Raw genomic sequence first — 17,338 nt, forward strand, 5'->3', positions numbered from 1 at the left:
GCATCAAACTTGAGAAAAAAAAAGGATTTTTTCGGCAACATGCGTCCAAGCTTAAACTCAGTTTATTCCAAAACAGAAATACACAGACCATGACAAAAAAGTGAATAAAAAAATCCCATGCGATTTTTTTAATCAACTTTTTTGTCATGTTCTGTGTATTTTTTAGGGGGTGGTAATAAACTGATTTTAACCTTGGACGCATGTTGCCGGACAAATCCTTTCCTGTTTTTCTCCCCTATACACAGTATGATGTTCCCATAGCTCCCCTATACACAGTATGATGTTCCCATAGCTCCCCTATACAGATTATGATGTTCCCATAACTCCCCTATACAGAGTATGATGTTCCCATAGCTCCCCTATACAGAGTATGATGTTCCCATACCTCCCCTATACACAGTATGATGTACCCATAGCTCCCCTATACACAGTATGATGTACCCATAGCTCTCCTATACACAGTATGATGTTCCCATAGCTCCCTATACACAGTATGATATTCCCATAGCTCCCTATACACAGTATGATGTTCCCATACCTCCCCTATACACAGTATGATGTTCCCATACCTCCCCTATACACAGTATGATGTTCCCATACCTCCCCTATACACAGTATGATGTTCCCATACCTCCCCTATACACAGTATGATGTTCCCATAGCTCCCTATACACAGTATGATGTTCCCATAGCTCCCTATACACAGTATGATGTTCCCATAGCTCCCCTATACACAGTATGATGTTCCCATACCTCCCCTATACACAGTATGATGTTCCCATAGCTCCCCTATACACAGTATGATGTTCCCATAGCTCCCCTATACACAGTATGATGTTCCCATACCTCCCCTATACACAGTATGATGTTCCCATACCTCCCCTATACACAGTATGATGTTCCCATAGCTCCCCTATACACAGTATGATGTTCCCATACCTCCCCTATACACAGTATGATGTTCCCATACCTCCCCTATACACAGTATGATGTTCCCATAGCTCCCCTATACACAGTATAATGTTCCCATACCTCCCCTATACACAGTATGATGTTCCCATACCTCCCCTATACACAGTATGATGTTCCCATAGCTCCACTATACACAGTATGATGTTCCCATAGCTCCCCTATACACAGTATGATGTTCCCATACTCCCCCTATACACAGTATGATGTTCCCATAGCTCCCCTATACACAGTATGATGTTCCCATAGCTCCCCTATATACAGTATGATGTTCCCATACCTCCCCTATACACAGTATGATGTTCCCATAGCTCCCCTATACAGAGTATGATGTTCCCATAGCTCCCCTATACAGAGTATGATGTTCCCATAGCTCCCCTATACACAGTATGATGTTCCCATAGCTCCCCTATACAGAGTATGATGTTCCCATAGCTCCCCTATACACAGTATGATGTTCCCATAGCTCCCTATACACAGTATGATGTTCCCATAGCTCCCCTATACACAGTATGATGTTCCCACAGCTCCTCTATACACAGTATGATGGGTCCACAGCTCCTCTATACACAGTATGATGTTCCCATAGCTCCCCTATACACAGTATGATGTTCCCATACCTCCCCTATACACAGTATGATGTTCCCATAGCTCCCCTATACACAGTATGATGTTCCCATACCTCCCCTATACACAGTATGATGTTCCCATACCTCCCCTATACACAGTATGATGTTCCCATAGCTCCCCTATACACAGTATGATGTTCCCATACCTCCCCTATACACAGTATGATGTTCCCATACCTCCCCTATACACAGTATGATGTTCCCATAGCTCCACTATACACAGTATGATGTTCCCATAGCTCCCCTATACACAGTATGATGTTCCCATACTCCCCCTATACACAGTATGATGTTCCCATAGCTCCCCTATACACAGTATGATGTTCCCATAGCTCCCCTATATACAGTATGATGTTCCCATACCTCCCCTATACACAGTATGATGTTCCCATAGCTCCCCTATACAGAGTATGATGTTCCCATAGCTCCCCTATACAGAGTATGATGTTCCCCTAGCTCCCCTATACACAGTATGATGTTCCCATAGCTCCCCTATACAGAGTATGATGTTCCCATAGCTCCCCTATACACAGTATGATGTTCCCATAGCTCCCTATACACAGTATGATGTTCCCATAGCTCCCCTATACACAGTATGATGTTCCCACAGCTCCTCTATACACAGAATGATGGGTCCACAGCTCCTCTATACACAGTATGATGTTCCCATAGCTCCCCTATACACAGTATGATGTTCCCATAGCTCCCCTATACACAGTATGATGTTCCCATAGCTCCCTATACACAGTAGATGTTCCCATAGCTCCCCTATACACAGTATGATGTTCCCATACCTCCCCTATACACAGTATGATGTTCCCATAGCTCCCCTATACACAGTATGATGTTCCCATACCTCCCCTATACACAGTATGATGTTCCCATACCTCCCCTATACACAGTATGATGTTCCCATACCTCCCCTATACACAGTATGATGGGTACACAGCTCCCCTATACACAGTATGATGTTCCCATAGCTCCCCTATACACAGTATGATATTCCCATAGCTCCCTATACACAGTATGATGTTCCCATAGCTCCCCTATACACAGTATGATGTTCCCATAGCTCCCCTATATACAGTATGATGTTCCCATACCTCCCCTATACACAGTATGATGTTCCCATAGCTCCCCTATACAGAGTATGATGTTCCCATAGCTCCCCTATACAGAGTATGATGTTCCCATAGCTCCCCTATACACAGTATGATGTTCCCATAGCTCCCCTATACAGAGTATGATGTTCCCATAGCTCCCCTATACACAGTATGATGTTCCCATAGCTCCCCTATACACAGTATGATGTTCCCATAGCTCCCTATACACAGTATGATGTTCCCATAGCTCCCTATACACAGTATGATGTTCCCATAGCTCCCCTATACACAGTATGATGTTCCCATAGCTCCCCTATACACAGTATGATGTTCCCATACTCCCCCTATACACAGTATGATGTTCCCATAGCTCCCCTATACACAGTATGATGTTCCCATAGCTCCCCTATATACAGTATGATGTTCCCATAGCTCCCCTATACACAGTATGATGGGCCCACAGCTCCCCTATATACAGTATGATGTTCCCATACCTCCCCTATACACAGTATGATGTTCCCATAGCTCCCCTATACACAGTATGATGTTCCCATAGCTCCCCTATATACAGTATGATGTTCCCATACCTCCCCTATACACAGTATGATGTTCCCATAGCTCCCCTATACAGAGTATGATGTTCCCATAGCTCCCCTATACAGAGTATGATGTTCCCATAGCTCCCCTATACACAGTATGATGTTCCCATAGCTCCCCTATACAGAGTATGATGTTCCCATAGCTCCCCTATACACAGTATGATGTTCCCATAGCTCCCTATACACAGTATGATGTTCCCATAGCTCCCCTATACACAGTATGATGTTCCCACAGCTCCTCTATACACAGTATGATGGGTCCACAGCTCCCCTATACACAGTATGATGTTCCCATAGCTCCCCTATACACAGTATGATGTTCCCATAGCTCCCCTATACACAGTATGATGTTCCCATAGCTCCCCTATACACAGTATGATGTTCCCATAGCTCCCTATACACAGTATGATGTTCCCATACCTCCCCTATACACAGTATGATGTTCCCATAGCTCCGCTATACACAGTATGATGTTCCCATACCTCCCCTATACACAGTATGATGTTCCCATAGCTCCCCTATACACAGTATGATGTTCCCATAGCTCCCTATACACAGTAGATGTTCCCATAGCTCCCCTATACACAGTATGATGTTCCCATACCTCCCCTATACACAGTATGATGTTCCCATAGCTCCCCTATACACAGTATGATGTTCCCATACCTCCCCTATACACAGTATGATGTTCCCATACCTCCCCTATACACAGTATGATGTTCCCATACCTCCCCTATACACAGTATGATGGGTACACAGCTCCCCTATACACAGTATGATGTTCCCATAGCTCCCCTATACACAGTATGATATTCCCATAGCTCCCTATACACAGTATGATGTTCCCATAGCTCCCCTATACACAGTATGATGTTCCCATAGCTCCCCTATATACAGTATGATGTTCCCATACCTCCCCTATACACAGTATGATGTTCCCATAGCTCCCCTATACAGAGTATGATGTTCCCATAGCTCCCCTATACAGAGTATGATGTTCCCATAGCTCCCCTATACACAGTATGATGTTCCCATAGCTCCCCTATACAGAGTATGATGTTCCCATAGCTCCCCTATACACAGTATGATGTTCCCATAGCTCCCCTATACACAGTATGATGTTCCCATAGCTCCCTATACACAGTATGATGTTCCCATAGCTCCCCTATACACAGTATGATGTTCCCACAGCTCATCTATACACAGTATGATGGGTCCACAGCTCCTCTATACACAGTATGATGTTCCCATAGCTCCCCTATACACAGTATGATGTTCCCATAGCTCCCTATACACAGTAGATGTTCCCATAGCTCCCCTATACACAGTATGATGTTCCCATACCTCCCCTATACACAGTATGATGTTCCTATAGCTCCCCTATACACAGTATGATGTTCCCATACCTCCCCTATACACAGTATGATGTTCCCATACCTCCCCTATACACAGTATGATGTTCCCATACCTCCCCTATACACAGTATGATGGGTACACAGCTCCCCTATACACAGTATGATGTTCCCATAGCTCCCCTATACACAGTATGATATTCCCATAGCTCCCTATACACAGTATGATGTTCCCATAGCTCCCCTATACACAGTATGATGTTCCCATAGCTCCCTATACACAGTATGATGTTCCCATAGCTCCCCTATACACAGTATGATGTTCCCATAGCTCCCTATACACAGTATGATGTTCCCATAGCTCCCTATACACAGTATGATATTCCCATAGCTCCCCTATACACAGTATGATGTTCCCATAGCTCCCTATACACAGTATGATGTTCCCATAGCTCTCTATACACAGTATGATGTTCCCATACCTCCCCTATACACAGTATGATGTTCCCATAGCTCCCTATACACATTATGATGTTCCCATAGCTCCCCTATACACAGTATGATGTTCCCATACCTCCCCTATACAGAGTATGATATTCCCATAGCTCCCCTATACACAGTATGATGTTCCCATACCTCCCCTATACAAGGTATGATGTTCCCATAGCTCCCTATACACAGTATGATGTTCCCATAGCTCCCTATACACAGTATGATGTTCCCATAGCTCCCTATACACAGTATGATGTTCCCATAGCTCCCTATACACAGTATGATGTTCCCATAGCTCCCCTATACACAGTATGATGTTCCCATAGCTCCCCTATACACAGTATGATGTTCCCATACCTCCCCTATACACAGTATGATGTTCCCATACCTCCCCTATACACAGTATGATGTTCCCATAGCTCCCCTATACACAGTATGATGTTCCCATAGCTCCGCTATACACAGTATGATGTTCCCATACCTCCCCTATACACAGTATGATGTTCCCATACCCCCCCTATACACAGTATGATGTTCCCATAGCTCCCCTATACACAGTATGATGTTCCCATACCTCCCCTATACACAGTATGATGTTCCCATACCTCCCCTATACACAGTATGATGTTCCCATACCCCCCCTATACACAGTATGATGTTCCCATAGCTCCCCTATACACAGTATGATGTTCCCATAGCTCCCCTATACACAGTATGATGTTCCCATACCTCCCCTATACACAGTATGATGTTCCCATACCTCCCCTATACACAGTATGATGTTCCCATACCCCCCCTATACACAGTATGATGTTCCCATACCCCCCCTATACACAGTATGATGTTCCCATAGCTCCCCTATACACAGTATGATGTTCCCATACCTCCCCTATACACAGTATGATGTTCCCATACCCCCCCTATACACAGTATGATGTTCCCATAGCTCCCCTATACACAGTATGATGTTCCCATACCTCCCCTATACACAGTAGATGTTCCCATACCCCCCCTATACACAGTATGATGTTCCCATACCTCCCCTATACACAGTATGATGTTCCCATACCTCCCCTATACACAGTATGATGTTCCCATACCTCCCCTATACACAGTATGATGTTCCCATACCCCCCTATACACAGTATGATGTTCCCATACCTCCCCTATACACAGTAGATGTTCCCATACCTCCCCTATACACAGTATGATGTTCCCATACCTCCCCTATACACAGTATGATGTTCCCATAGCTCCCTATACACAGTATGATGTTCCCATACCTCCCCTATACACAGTATGATGTTCCCATAGCTCCCCTATACACACAGTATGATACATTTTTGTGTAAAAAAATCTCATTTTTTCCACGTTGCTTTTGTTCCTGTGAAGCACCTAAAGGGTGAATAAACTTCTTGTATGTGATTTTGAGTACCTTGAGGGGTACAATTTTTAGAATGGCGTCACATTTGGATATATTCGGTCACCTAGTTCCCCCCCCCCAAAGTCACTTCTAACGTGATGTGGTCCCAAAAAAATGGTTTTGTAAATTTTGTTGGAAAAATTAAAAATTGCTGATGAAGTTTGACCCCTTCTAACGTCCTAACGAAAAAAAAAGAAAAAGTTTTGAAAAGTAGACATGTGGGAAATGTAATTCAATAACTATGGTGTGTGACATATCTCTCGAATTTATGGGCATAAAATTTAAAAGTTTGAAAATTGCAAAATTTTCACCATATGTCCGAACTTTTCACAAATAGACGCAAAAAAGTATCGGCCTAAATTTACCACTAACATGAAGTACAATAGGTCATGAAAAAACATTCTCAGAATCACCGGGATCCGTTGACGAGTTCCAGAGTTATAACCTGTCAAAGTGACACTGGTCAGAATTGCAAAAAAAACGGTTGGTCATTAGGGAGTTTTAGTGGCCGGGGTTGAAGGGGTTAAGATAAGTTTCGTTTTTTTTCAATCGATGATACAGTGCCTACAAGTAGTATTCAACCCCCTGCAGATTTACAGTGCCTACAAGTAGTATTCAACCCCCTGCAGATTTACAGTGCCTACAAGTAGTATTCAACCCCCTGCAGATTTACAGTGCCTACAAGTAGTATTCAACCCCCTGCAGATTTAGCAGGTTTGATAAGATGCAAATAAGTTAGAGCCTGCAAACTTCAAACAAGAGCAGGATTTATTAACAGATGCATAAATCTTACAAACCAACAAGTTATGTTGCTCAGTTAAATTTTAATACATTTTCAACATAAAAGTGTGGGTCAATTATTATTCAACCCCTAGGTTTAATATTTTGTGGAATAACCCTTGTTTGCAATTACAGCTAATAATCGTCTTTTATAAGACCTGATCAGGCCGGCACAGGTCTCTGGAGTTATCTTGGCCCACTCCTCCATGCAGATCTTCTCCAAGTTAGCTAGGTTCTTTGGGTGTCTCATGTGGACTTTAATCTTGAGCTCCTTCCACAAGTTTTCAATTGGGTTAAGGTCAGGAGACTGACTAGGCCACTGCAACACCTTGATTTTTTCACTCTTGAACCAGGCCTTGGTTTTCTTGGCTGTGTGCTTTGGGTCGTTGTCTTGTTGGAAGATGAAATGACGACCCATCTTAAGATCCTTGATGGAGGTGCGGAGGTTCTTGGCCAAAATCTCCAGGTAGGCCGTGCTATCCATCTTCCCATGGATGCGGACCAGATGGCCAGGCCCCTTGGCTGAGAAACAGCCCCACAGCATGATGCTGCCACCACCATGCTTGACTGTAGGGATGGTATTCTTGGGGTCGTATGCAGTGCCATCCAGTCTCCAAACGTCACGTGTGTGGTTGGCACCAAAGATCTCGATCTTGGTCTCATCAGACCAGAGAACCTTGAACCAGTCTGTCTCAGAGTCCTCCAAGTGATCATGAGCAAACTGTAGACGAGCCTTGACATGACGCTTTGAAAGTAAAGGTACCTTACGGGCTCGTCTGGAACGGAGACCATTGCGGTGGAGTACGTTACTTATGGTATTGACTGAAACCAATGTCCCCACTGCCATGAGATCTTCCCGGAGCTCCTTCCTTGTTGTCCTTGGGTTAGCCTTGACTCTTCGGACAAGCCTGGCCTCGGCACGGGTGGAAACTTTCAAAGGCTGTCCAGGCCGTGGAAGGCTAACAGTAGTTCCATAAGCCTTCCACTTCCGGATGATGCTCCCAACAGTGGAGACAGGTAGGCCCAAGTCCTTGGAAAGGGTTTTGTACCCCTTGCCAGCCTTGTGACCCTCCACGATCTTGTCTCTGATGGCCTTGGAATGCTCCTTTGTCTTTCCCATGTTGACCAAGTTTGAGTGCTGTTCACAAGTTTGGGGAGGGTCTTAATTAGTCAGAAAAGGCTGGAAAAAGAGATAATTAATCCAAACATGTGAAGCTCATTGTTCTTTGTGCCTGAAATACTTCTTAATACTTTAGGGGAACCAAACAGAATTCTTGTGGTTTTAGGGGTTGAATAATAAATGACCCTCAGAATAAACTTTTCACAATTTAAAAAAAAATAAAAAAAGAAATAACATTCTTTTTTGCTGCATTTCACACTTCCAGGCTGATCTACAGTCCAAATGTCACAATGCCAAGTTCATTCCGAATGTGTAACCTGCTAAATCTGCAGGGGGCTGAATACTACTTGTAGGCACTGTATATACTATTTGTGTATATCTCAAGTAAACCCTAATTTCTCCCACAAATGTCTGATTTCGGTTACTTCTGATAAAGTCAGAACTCTGCAACGGTTCCCACAGTCTATGGCAGGTCCCTATATGTAGTCACCATAGTCTATGGCAGGTCCCTATATGTAGTCACCACAGTCTATGGCAGGTCCCTATATGTAGTCACCATAGTCTATGGCAGGTCCCTATATGTAGTCACCACAGTCTATGGCAGGTCCCTATATGTAGTCACCACAGTCTATGGCTGGTCACTATATGTAGTCACCACAGTCTATGGCAGGTCCCTATATGTAGTCACCACAGTCTATGGCAGGTCCCTATATGTAGTCACCACAGTCTATGGCTGGTCACTATATGTAGTCACCACAGTCTATGGCTGGTCACTATATGTAGTCACCACAGTCTATGGCAGGTCCCTATATGTAGTCACCATAGTCTATGGCAGGTCCCTATATGTAGTCACCACAGTCTATGGCAGGTCCCTATATGTAGTCACCACAGTCTATGGCTGGTCACTATATGTAGTCACCACAGTCTATGGCAGGTCCCTATATGTAGTCACCATAGTCTATGGCAGGTCCCTATATGTAGTCACCACAGTCTATGGCAGGTCCCTATATGTAGTCACCACAGTCTATGGCAGGTCCCTATATGTAGTCACCACAGTCTATGGCTGGTCACTATATGTAGTCACCACAGTCTATGGCAGGTCCCTATATGTAGTCACCACAGTCTATGGCAGGTCCCTATATGTAGTCACCACAGTCTATGGCAGGTCCCTATATGTAGTCACCACAGTCTATGGCTGGTCACTATATGTAGTCACCACAGTCTATGGCTGGTCACTATATGTAGTCACCACAGTCTATGGCAGGTCACTATATGTAGTCACCATAGTCTATGGCCGGTCACTATATGTAGTCACCACAGTCTATGGCTGTCTAGGGCATTCTGGAGGTTGTAGTGCTGTGCTGTCTGATCTCAGGGCATGCTGGAGGTTGTAGTGCTGTGCTGTCTGATCTCAGGGCATGCTGGAGGTTGTAGTGCTGTGCTGTCTGATCTTAGGGCATGCTGGAGGTTGTAGTGCTGTGCTGTCTGATCTCAGGGCATGCTGGAGGTTGTAGTGCTGTGCTGTCTGATCTCAGGACATGCTGGAGGTTGTAGTGCTGTGCTGTCTGATCTCAGGGCATGCTGGAGGTTGTAGTGCTGTGCTGTCTGATCTTAGGGCATGCTGGAGGTTGTAGTGCTGTGCTGTCTGATCTCAGGGCATGCTGGAAGTTGTAGTGCTGTGCTGTCTGATCTCAGGGCATGCTGGAGGTTGTAGTGCTGTGCTGTCTGATCTCAGGGCATGCTGGAGGTTGTAGTGCTGTGCTGTCTGATCTTAGGGCATGCTGGAGGTTGTAGTGCTGTGCTGTCTGATCTCAGGGCATGCTGGAAGTTGTAGTGCTGTGCTGTCTGATCTCAGGGCATGCTGGAGGTTGTAGTGCTGTGCTGTCTGATCTTAGGACATGCTGGAAGTTGTAGTGCTGTGCTGTCTGATCTCAGGGCATGCTGGAGGTTGTAGTGCTGTGCTGTCTGATCTCAGGGCATGCTGGAGGTTGTAGTGCTGTGCTGTCTGATCTCAGGGCATGCTGGAGGTTGTAGTGCTGTGCTGTCTGATCTTAGGGCATGCTGGAGGTTGTAGTGCTGTGCTGTCTGATCTTAGGGCATGCTGGAGGTTGTAGTGCTGTGCTGTCTGATCTCAGGGGCATGCTGGTTCTCAGTATAAGAGGACAGTGAATGTAGAACAGTTAACAGGAGTTATGCAGCACCCTGTGCAGGGCTGCAGTCCTCTCTCCCATGATTTAATGCCTGTATCTGGTATTATTTGGCCTCTCCTCGCTCGCTCTCTCCTGGGACAGGAGCTCACCCGACCCTGCACACTACAGAAGAAGTGACCAGTGTGAGTGCAGCACCTGAGCTCCGTCCATGGCTGTCATTCTGCAGCAGGCAGGAGATGACTGGAGACTTCTTTCTTCCGTGCTGCCTTTACTCACATATACAAGTGAAACTTTCTGATTCATATATATACATATATATATACATATACACATATATATATATATATATATATATATATATATATATATATATATATATATATATATATACCAAAAGTTTGGACACACCTTCACATTCAAAGAGTTTTCTTTATTTTCAGGACTCTGAAAATTGTAGATTCACATTGAAGGCATCAAAACTATGAATTAAAACATGTGGAATGAAATACTTAAAGAAGTGTGAAACAACTGAAAATCTGTCTTATATTCTAGGTTCTTCAGTAGCCGCCTTTTGCTGTGATTACTGCTTTGCACACTCTTGGCATTCTCTTGATGAGCTTCAAGAGGTAGTCACCGGAAATGGTTTTCCAACAGTCTTGAAGGAGTTCCCAGAGATGCTTAGCACTTGTTGGCCCTTTTGCCTTCACTCTGCGGTCCAGCTCACCCCAAACCATCTCGATTGGGTTCAGGTCTGGTGACTGTGGAGACCAGGTCATTTGGCGTAGCACCCCATCACTCTCCTTCTTAGTCACATAGCCCTTACACAGCCTGGAGGTGTTTGGGGTCATTGTCCTGTTGAAAAATAAATGATGGTCCAACTAAACGCAAACCGGATGGAATAGCACGTGGCTGCAAGATGCTGTGGTAGCCATGCTGGTTCTGTATGCCTTCAATTCTGAATAAATCCCCAACAGTGTCACCAGCAAAGCCCCCCCCCCCCCCTTCCCCACCATCACACCTCCTCCTCCATGCTTCACGGTGGGAACCAGCCATGTAGAGTCCATCCGTTCACCTTTTCTACAAAGACACGGTGGTTGGATCCAAAGATCTCAAATTTTAACTCATCAGAGCAAAGCACAGATTTCCACTGGTCTAATGTCCATTCCTTGTGTTCTCTTCTGCTTGTTGCTTGTCCTTAGCAGTGGTTTCCCAGCAGCTATTTTACCATGAAGGCTGCTGCACAAAGCCTCCTCTTAACAGTTGTTCTAGAGATGAGAAGGTGTGTCCAAACTTTTGGTCTGTACTGTGTGTGTATATATATATATATATTGATAGAGACTGATATATTTACTGGAAGGAAGGAATATTTGATACTGTGGAGAAGTCATTTATTTGTGCGGTCGTCTTCCTTGATTTTTCTCCAGGTGATTCACTAGAATACCAGAAGGATCAAGCTTTCTCCACCAAGGATAAAAACAAAGACAAGCGTACAGGTTCAACATCCTGTGCTGAATACTACAAAGGAGCCTGGTGGTTTAACTCTTGTTACCGCAGCCACCTAAATGGGGAATACTTAAAAGACAAACAATCAGAAACAAAAGGGGTCGTCTGGATGGAATTTAGAGGCAATTCGTATTCCCTTAAGTTTTCGGAAATGAAGTTTCGTCCTGTAAAGACATGAAGCCTTTTCTCTGTATGAGCTGCACGTTCCTCTCCCCTGTTTGTGCTTTGGTCAGGAAGGTTGGTGCTGGAAGATGACTTGGGATAATTTTTAGACACTGTTGTATAACTTTACACCACCTTTTATTTTTTTTGGGCACCAATACTGGGACCCACAATTTCGGCACAACTTTGGCGCACACTGTCACATCTTAAGCCGCGCACCTTCCTGATCGACCATAATAAAGTCTCTGCACATCTCACAGTAGAATTAGTGTAATTATTTTTATTGGTAAAAAATATACCGTATATTGTGATAATATTTCTGTCTGGTTCCAGGGAATGTGCTGCAATCGTGCCATGACTTCTTTGTTCTTTTCCTACATATAATAATATTTTTATTTCATTCTTTTGAAGAAATGCGACATTTTAGTTTCCTTCTGTCTTTCTATTCTGTCTAAAGACATCAGTAAATTAGCCAACACTTTATTATCAGGAGGAAAACATTCAGAAAGGGTTATCCAGACATTCTGACATGGATTTTAAAGTAAGTCCACCAGCCTCATCAGGTCTAAAGGCCGCTTTACACACTGCGATATCGGTCCCGATATCGCTAGTGTGGGTACCCACCCCCATCTGTTGTGCAACACGGGCAAATCGCTGCCCGTGCCGCACAACATCGCCCAGACCCGTCACACGGACTTACCTGCCCGGCGGCGTGGCTGTGACCGGGGAACCGCCTCCTTTCTAAGGGGGCGGTTCGTTCAGCGTCACAGCGACGTCACCGCAGCATCACTGATCCGCCGCCCAATAGAAGCGGAGGGGCGGAGATGAGCAGGACGTAACATCCCGCCCACCTCCTCCTTCCGCATTGCCGCCGGCGGCAGGTAAGGAGAGCTTCCTCGTTCCTGCGGCGTGACACGGAGCGATGTGTGCTGCCGCAGGAACCAGGAACAACTTCGTTACTGCTGCAGTAACGATATTCGAGAATGGACCCCCATGTCACCGATGAGCGATTTTGCACGTTTTTGCAACGATGCAAAATCGCTCATCGGTATCACACGCAACGGCATCGCTAATGCGGCCGGATGTGCGTCACGAAGTCCGTGACCCCAACGACTCCGCATTAGCGATGTCGTAGTGTGTAAAGCCCCCTTAAGAGAGCTTATTAATGTATACGGTTATGTTGTGAAATCTATTTCAGAGGTTTTATTGCAAGTTTTATAATCATCCATTTTTTATTATATAGGAGACAAGTTACTGATCACGGGGAATCCAACTGTTGAGATCTCTGCGATCCTGAAAATTCAGTTCCATTAATTGTCTATGGGACTGGCACAAAAGCTGATTTATATTTTGGCATGAACATGACTCCGGAATGTCTGACTGAAGGCCTTTTACCTTCCCCAACAACCCCCTACCCCCCTAGGGTTCTTATCTAAAATAAACACAAACACTGTGTGACGTTGGAATATAAAGGCCACAGCAGCCCCATTTATTCATAACATAAACATCAGCCATGTAACAATACAACTCTTCATTGAAGAACCCGAAAAGGAAGGGGGGGTACCTGAAGGTTAACCAAAATGTTCTTTGCAACATCAGCCTGTCTCCTGACCCTCAGCCGCAACACACCGACTCGAGAGCCCAAGCCAGATGTTGCCCCCACTATGTCCCGCTGAGACTCAACCCAGCAAGGACCCGTTTACCAAACAATTGCACCGCTAGAGGTAACCCGCTCCGGCACTGGGTTCCGTCCTCTCCTCTGTGCAAACCCCCACCTTCAGACACCCCCCTCCTTTCCGCCGCTGCGACAAATACGATCTTCCTTCTTGTCTTCATCGATGTCGAATCCACAATTAGGGCGGGCGGGCGGGAACGATTCCAGTCACCGTCCAGGTAGGAATGACCCACCCCCCCTCTGACCTGCCCTATATACTACCCCCTATAGCCACCACCCCTTGACCAATCAAACTGACCCCTGATCCTAACTGCCCCTTAGCACCACCCCCAAATTTCGCGCCCAAACTAACTTTCTCCATTAACCCCTTGTTAACCCTCTGGCCTGGCATCCCTCCTAGTCATGTAGCCCTCCCTTAAGCCCCTTCGGGTCAGCAGTCCGGGCTCTTCCTTGACTCCGGAATGTCTGACTGAAGGCCTTTTACCTTCCCCAACAACCCCCTACCCCCCTAGGGTTCTTATCTAAAATAAACACAAACACTGTGTGACGTTGGAATATAAAGGCCACAGCAGCCCCATTTATTCATAACATAAACATCAGCCATGTAACAATACAACTCTTCATTGAAGAACCCGAAAAGGAAGGGGGGGGTACCTGAAGGTTAACCAAAATGTTCTTTGCAACATCAGCCTGTCTCCTGACCCTCAGCCGCAACACACCGACTCGAGAGCCCAAGCCAGATGTTGCCCCCACTATGTCCCGCTGAGACTCAACCCAGCAAGGACCCGTTTACCAAACAATTGCACCGCTAGAGGTAACCCGCTCCGGCACTGGGTTCCGTCCTCTCCTCTGTGCAAACCCCCACCTTCAGACACCCCCCTCCTTTCCGCCACCGCGAGCTCGCATGACCCCTTGTGCGCGCGAGTCCTCCCACACCAACAAAGCCTTCTCAAGCCCCTCCATCAGCCCTAAGGCCCAAATATCATTTCCCACCGAATTTAAATGGACCCCGTCCCGGCGCAACAAGTCGGCGGACGCTGCTTCCAACTCCGGGTGCCGAACAGAGACACCCCCAACCCGGGAAATGAACCGCCCAATCTCCCGATTCACTTTACTTCGCGCCCTGTTTACTGCCTCCACCGACCTGGCGTGCCGCCATGTCAGCCGCGCAACCATATCCGACCAGACAATTACTAGACCCGGGTGGGAAGACAGGAGCCGCAGGCAGTCACATTTTATGTCTTGTATCAGGTCCCTGGAAGCCCGGAGACCCAGGTCATTCCCACCCGCGTGTAGTACTACCACGTCCGGTGCTCTGTCCAGCTGCGAATGGTGGCGCCAAGTAGGCAACACCTCACTCCACAGCATGCCCCTGACCCCGATCCATCGCACAGTAGCCTTTTCTCTGGGAACCCCCAACTGGCGGCCGTCCGGTCGTATTCCCGCACGAAACGCCCCCCAATACACGTATGAGTGGCCGAGCACCCACACCAACAACGGTAAACCTACAAAACAAAAGGTGACAACACAGAGGGGGTGGGGGGGGGGGGTCACAAGGAAGAAAATGGGTAATGATTACCAAACAAATACCGCCCCCGACCCCCCCCCCCCCTCCCCACCAATAGCTCACAACAAGTTCGGCCGGACGTAAGATCTAAACCTGGCCGAGTCCCATCGTCCAATCTTACGGAGAGCCTGCGCGCCCAGACCCCAACGAGCCGCCTGAGTCGCAGCCCCAATCCGAAAGGAATGCGACGCTAACTCAGCCTCGTTGAGACCGCAACACTGCAGGCACCTCCGAAAGATGCAGACAAATTGGTAACTCGACAAGGCTGACCCGTCCTGGTGGGACAAAAGGGACCCCGGGCGAGCTCCCCTCACTTCTAAAAACGCCGACAGCCATCTGACAGGGCACTCCGCTAAACCAGGTACACCCCATAGTTCCACCATCCGACCTCTACCCAGCTGGTCCGTCTTTGACCGTCTCAAGCAACACCGCACCACATCCATACCGCATTCCACGTCCTCCAGCAACAAACCTCCGTGACTCCTCGTGTTTCTGCTCACCAGTTCACTAATTCTAAACGCCCCAAAGAAGGCCAAAACAAAAGCGGTCCCGAACAACTGGCATTCATACTCCGAACAGCACACCCGAGGCAACACCGACAACAGCTTGCCCAGCAGCTCAAAAGATACCGGGCGCCGAAGGTCTCGGCGCGCCCCCACCCTCCGGTAACCCTTCATCACCTGGCGCACCCAGAAATCCTTCGTAACGTCCTTCCAGCCCAATAACTTGAAAAAGAAGGAAATGCCCGCTAACCTGCCCGCCACGGCCGACCACGAAAGGCCTTCTTCCTTAGCCCTGCCCAACATGAACAAAACTAAATAAACTCTGTCACCTTCAGATACATGACCTCCCACCTCATCAACCAACTCGAGCCAACGGTCCCACGCTGAATTATAGCTGCGCCACGTACTGGGTGCCACCGAATGTCGGATCAATTCCCAGGCCGGCTGCAAACCAGGTCCCACAACCAGACGGGCCATACGGTCTCCTGCTGCTCCGCGTCCGGCGCCAGCATTCGAAAGCGGTCCCACTGGAAGCGAGATAAAGCATCAGCCACAGAATTCAGCACCCCCGGCACATGTACAGCGCAGACCCACAAGTTCAACTCCAGACATTTCAGCACCAAATGACGCAAGAGGTCCACCACCGGGGGGGAATCAGCTGTCAACTTGTTAACACACTGAACAACCCCCAGGTTGTCACACATGAAACGCACCTTCCTGTCTTTCAAATCCTGTCCCCAAACCTCTAAGGCCACGACAATAGGGAAAAGTTCCAACAGGGCCAAATTCCTAGTCAGACCGCAAACCCGCCACGAATCAGGCCACCTGCCGACACACCATCTCCCCCCAAAATATGCGCCAAAACCACTGGATCCCGCCGCGTCCGTATACAGCACCAACTCCTCATTTGACACCACCTCACGAAGCCACAATGACCGTCCATTGTACAGCTGCAAAAAACGGGACCACACTCTCAGGTCCGCCTTATGCTCCACCTTCAAACGCACAAAATGCAAAGGGTGCAACACACCGGTGGTGGCTTGAGCCAAGCGACGGGAAAAAACTCTCCCCATCGGCAATATTCTACACGCAAAATTCAACTTCCCCAACAGGGACTGCAAGTCCCGTAAACGAATCTTCTTGGCCTCAATGGCCCCTTGAACGCAACGCCTCAAATCCACCAGCTTGTCCTCCGGCAAGCGGCACTCCATGGCAACCGTATCCAGCTCGATACCCAGGAATTTCAAAACCGTAACCGGACCCTCCGTCTTCTCCGGCGCCAACGGAACGCCAAACCGGCGAGCAACCTGC

The 17,338-nt window shown here is 47.0% G+C and overlaps 2 protein-coding genes across 3 annotated transcripts in view; one reads left to right on the forward strand and one right to left on the reverse strand.

Moving 5' to 3' along the window:
- The window catches only part of LOC142251915 (ficolin-1-B-like), a 31,587-nt gene extending 19,289 nt beyond the window's left edge, over window positions 1-12,298 (forward strand). The window contains exon 13 of the mRNA XM_075324965.1: window positions 12,042-12,298. Coding sequence (XP_075181080.1) covers window positions 12,042-12,298 — 257 coding nt within the window. The remainder of the gene's footprint in view (window positions 1-12,041) is intronic.
- The window catches only part of LOC142251627 (ficolin-1-like), a 293,970-nt gene that overhangs the window by 186,132 nt on the left and 90,500 nt on the right, over window positions 1-17,338 (reverse strand). The gene's annotated exons all lie outside the window — the stretch shown is intronic.

This window comes from Anomaloglossus baeobatrachus, chromosome 9 (genome assembly GCF_048569485.1).
Source record: "Anomaloglossus baeobatrachus isolate aAnoBae1 chromosome 9, aAnoBae1.hap1, whole genome shotgun sequence".
Taxonomy (NCBI): domain Eukaryota; kingdom Metazoa; phylum Chordata; class Amphibia; order Anura; family Aromobatidae; genus Anomaloglossus; species Anomaloglossus baeobatrachus.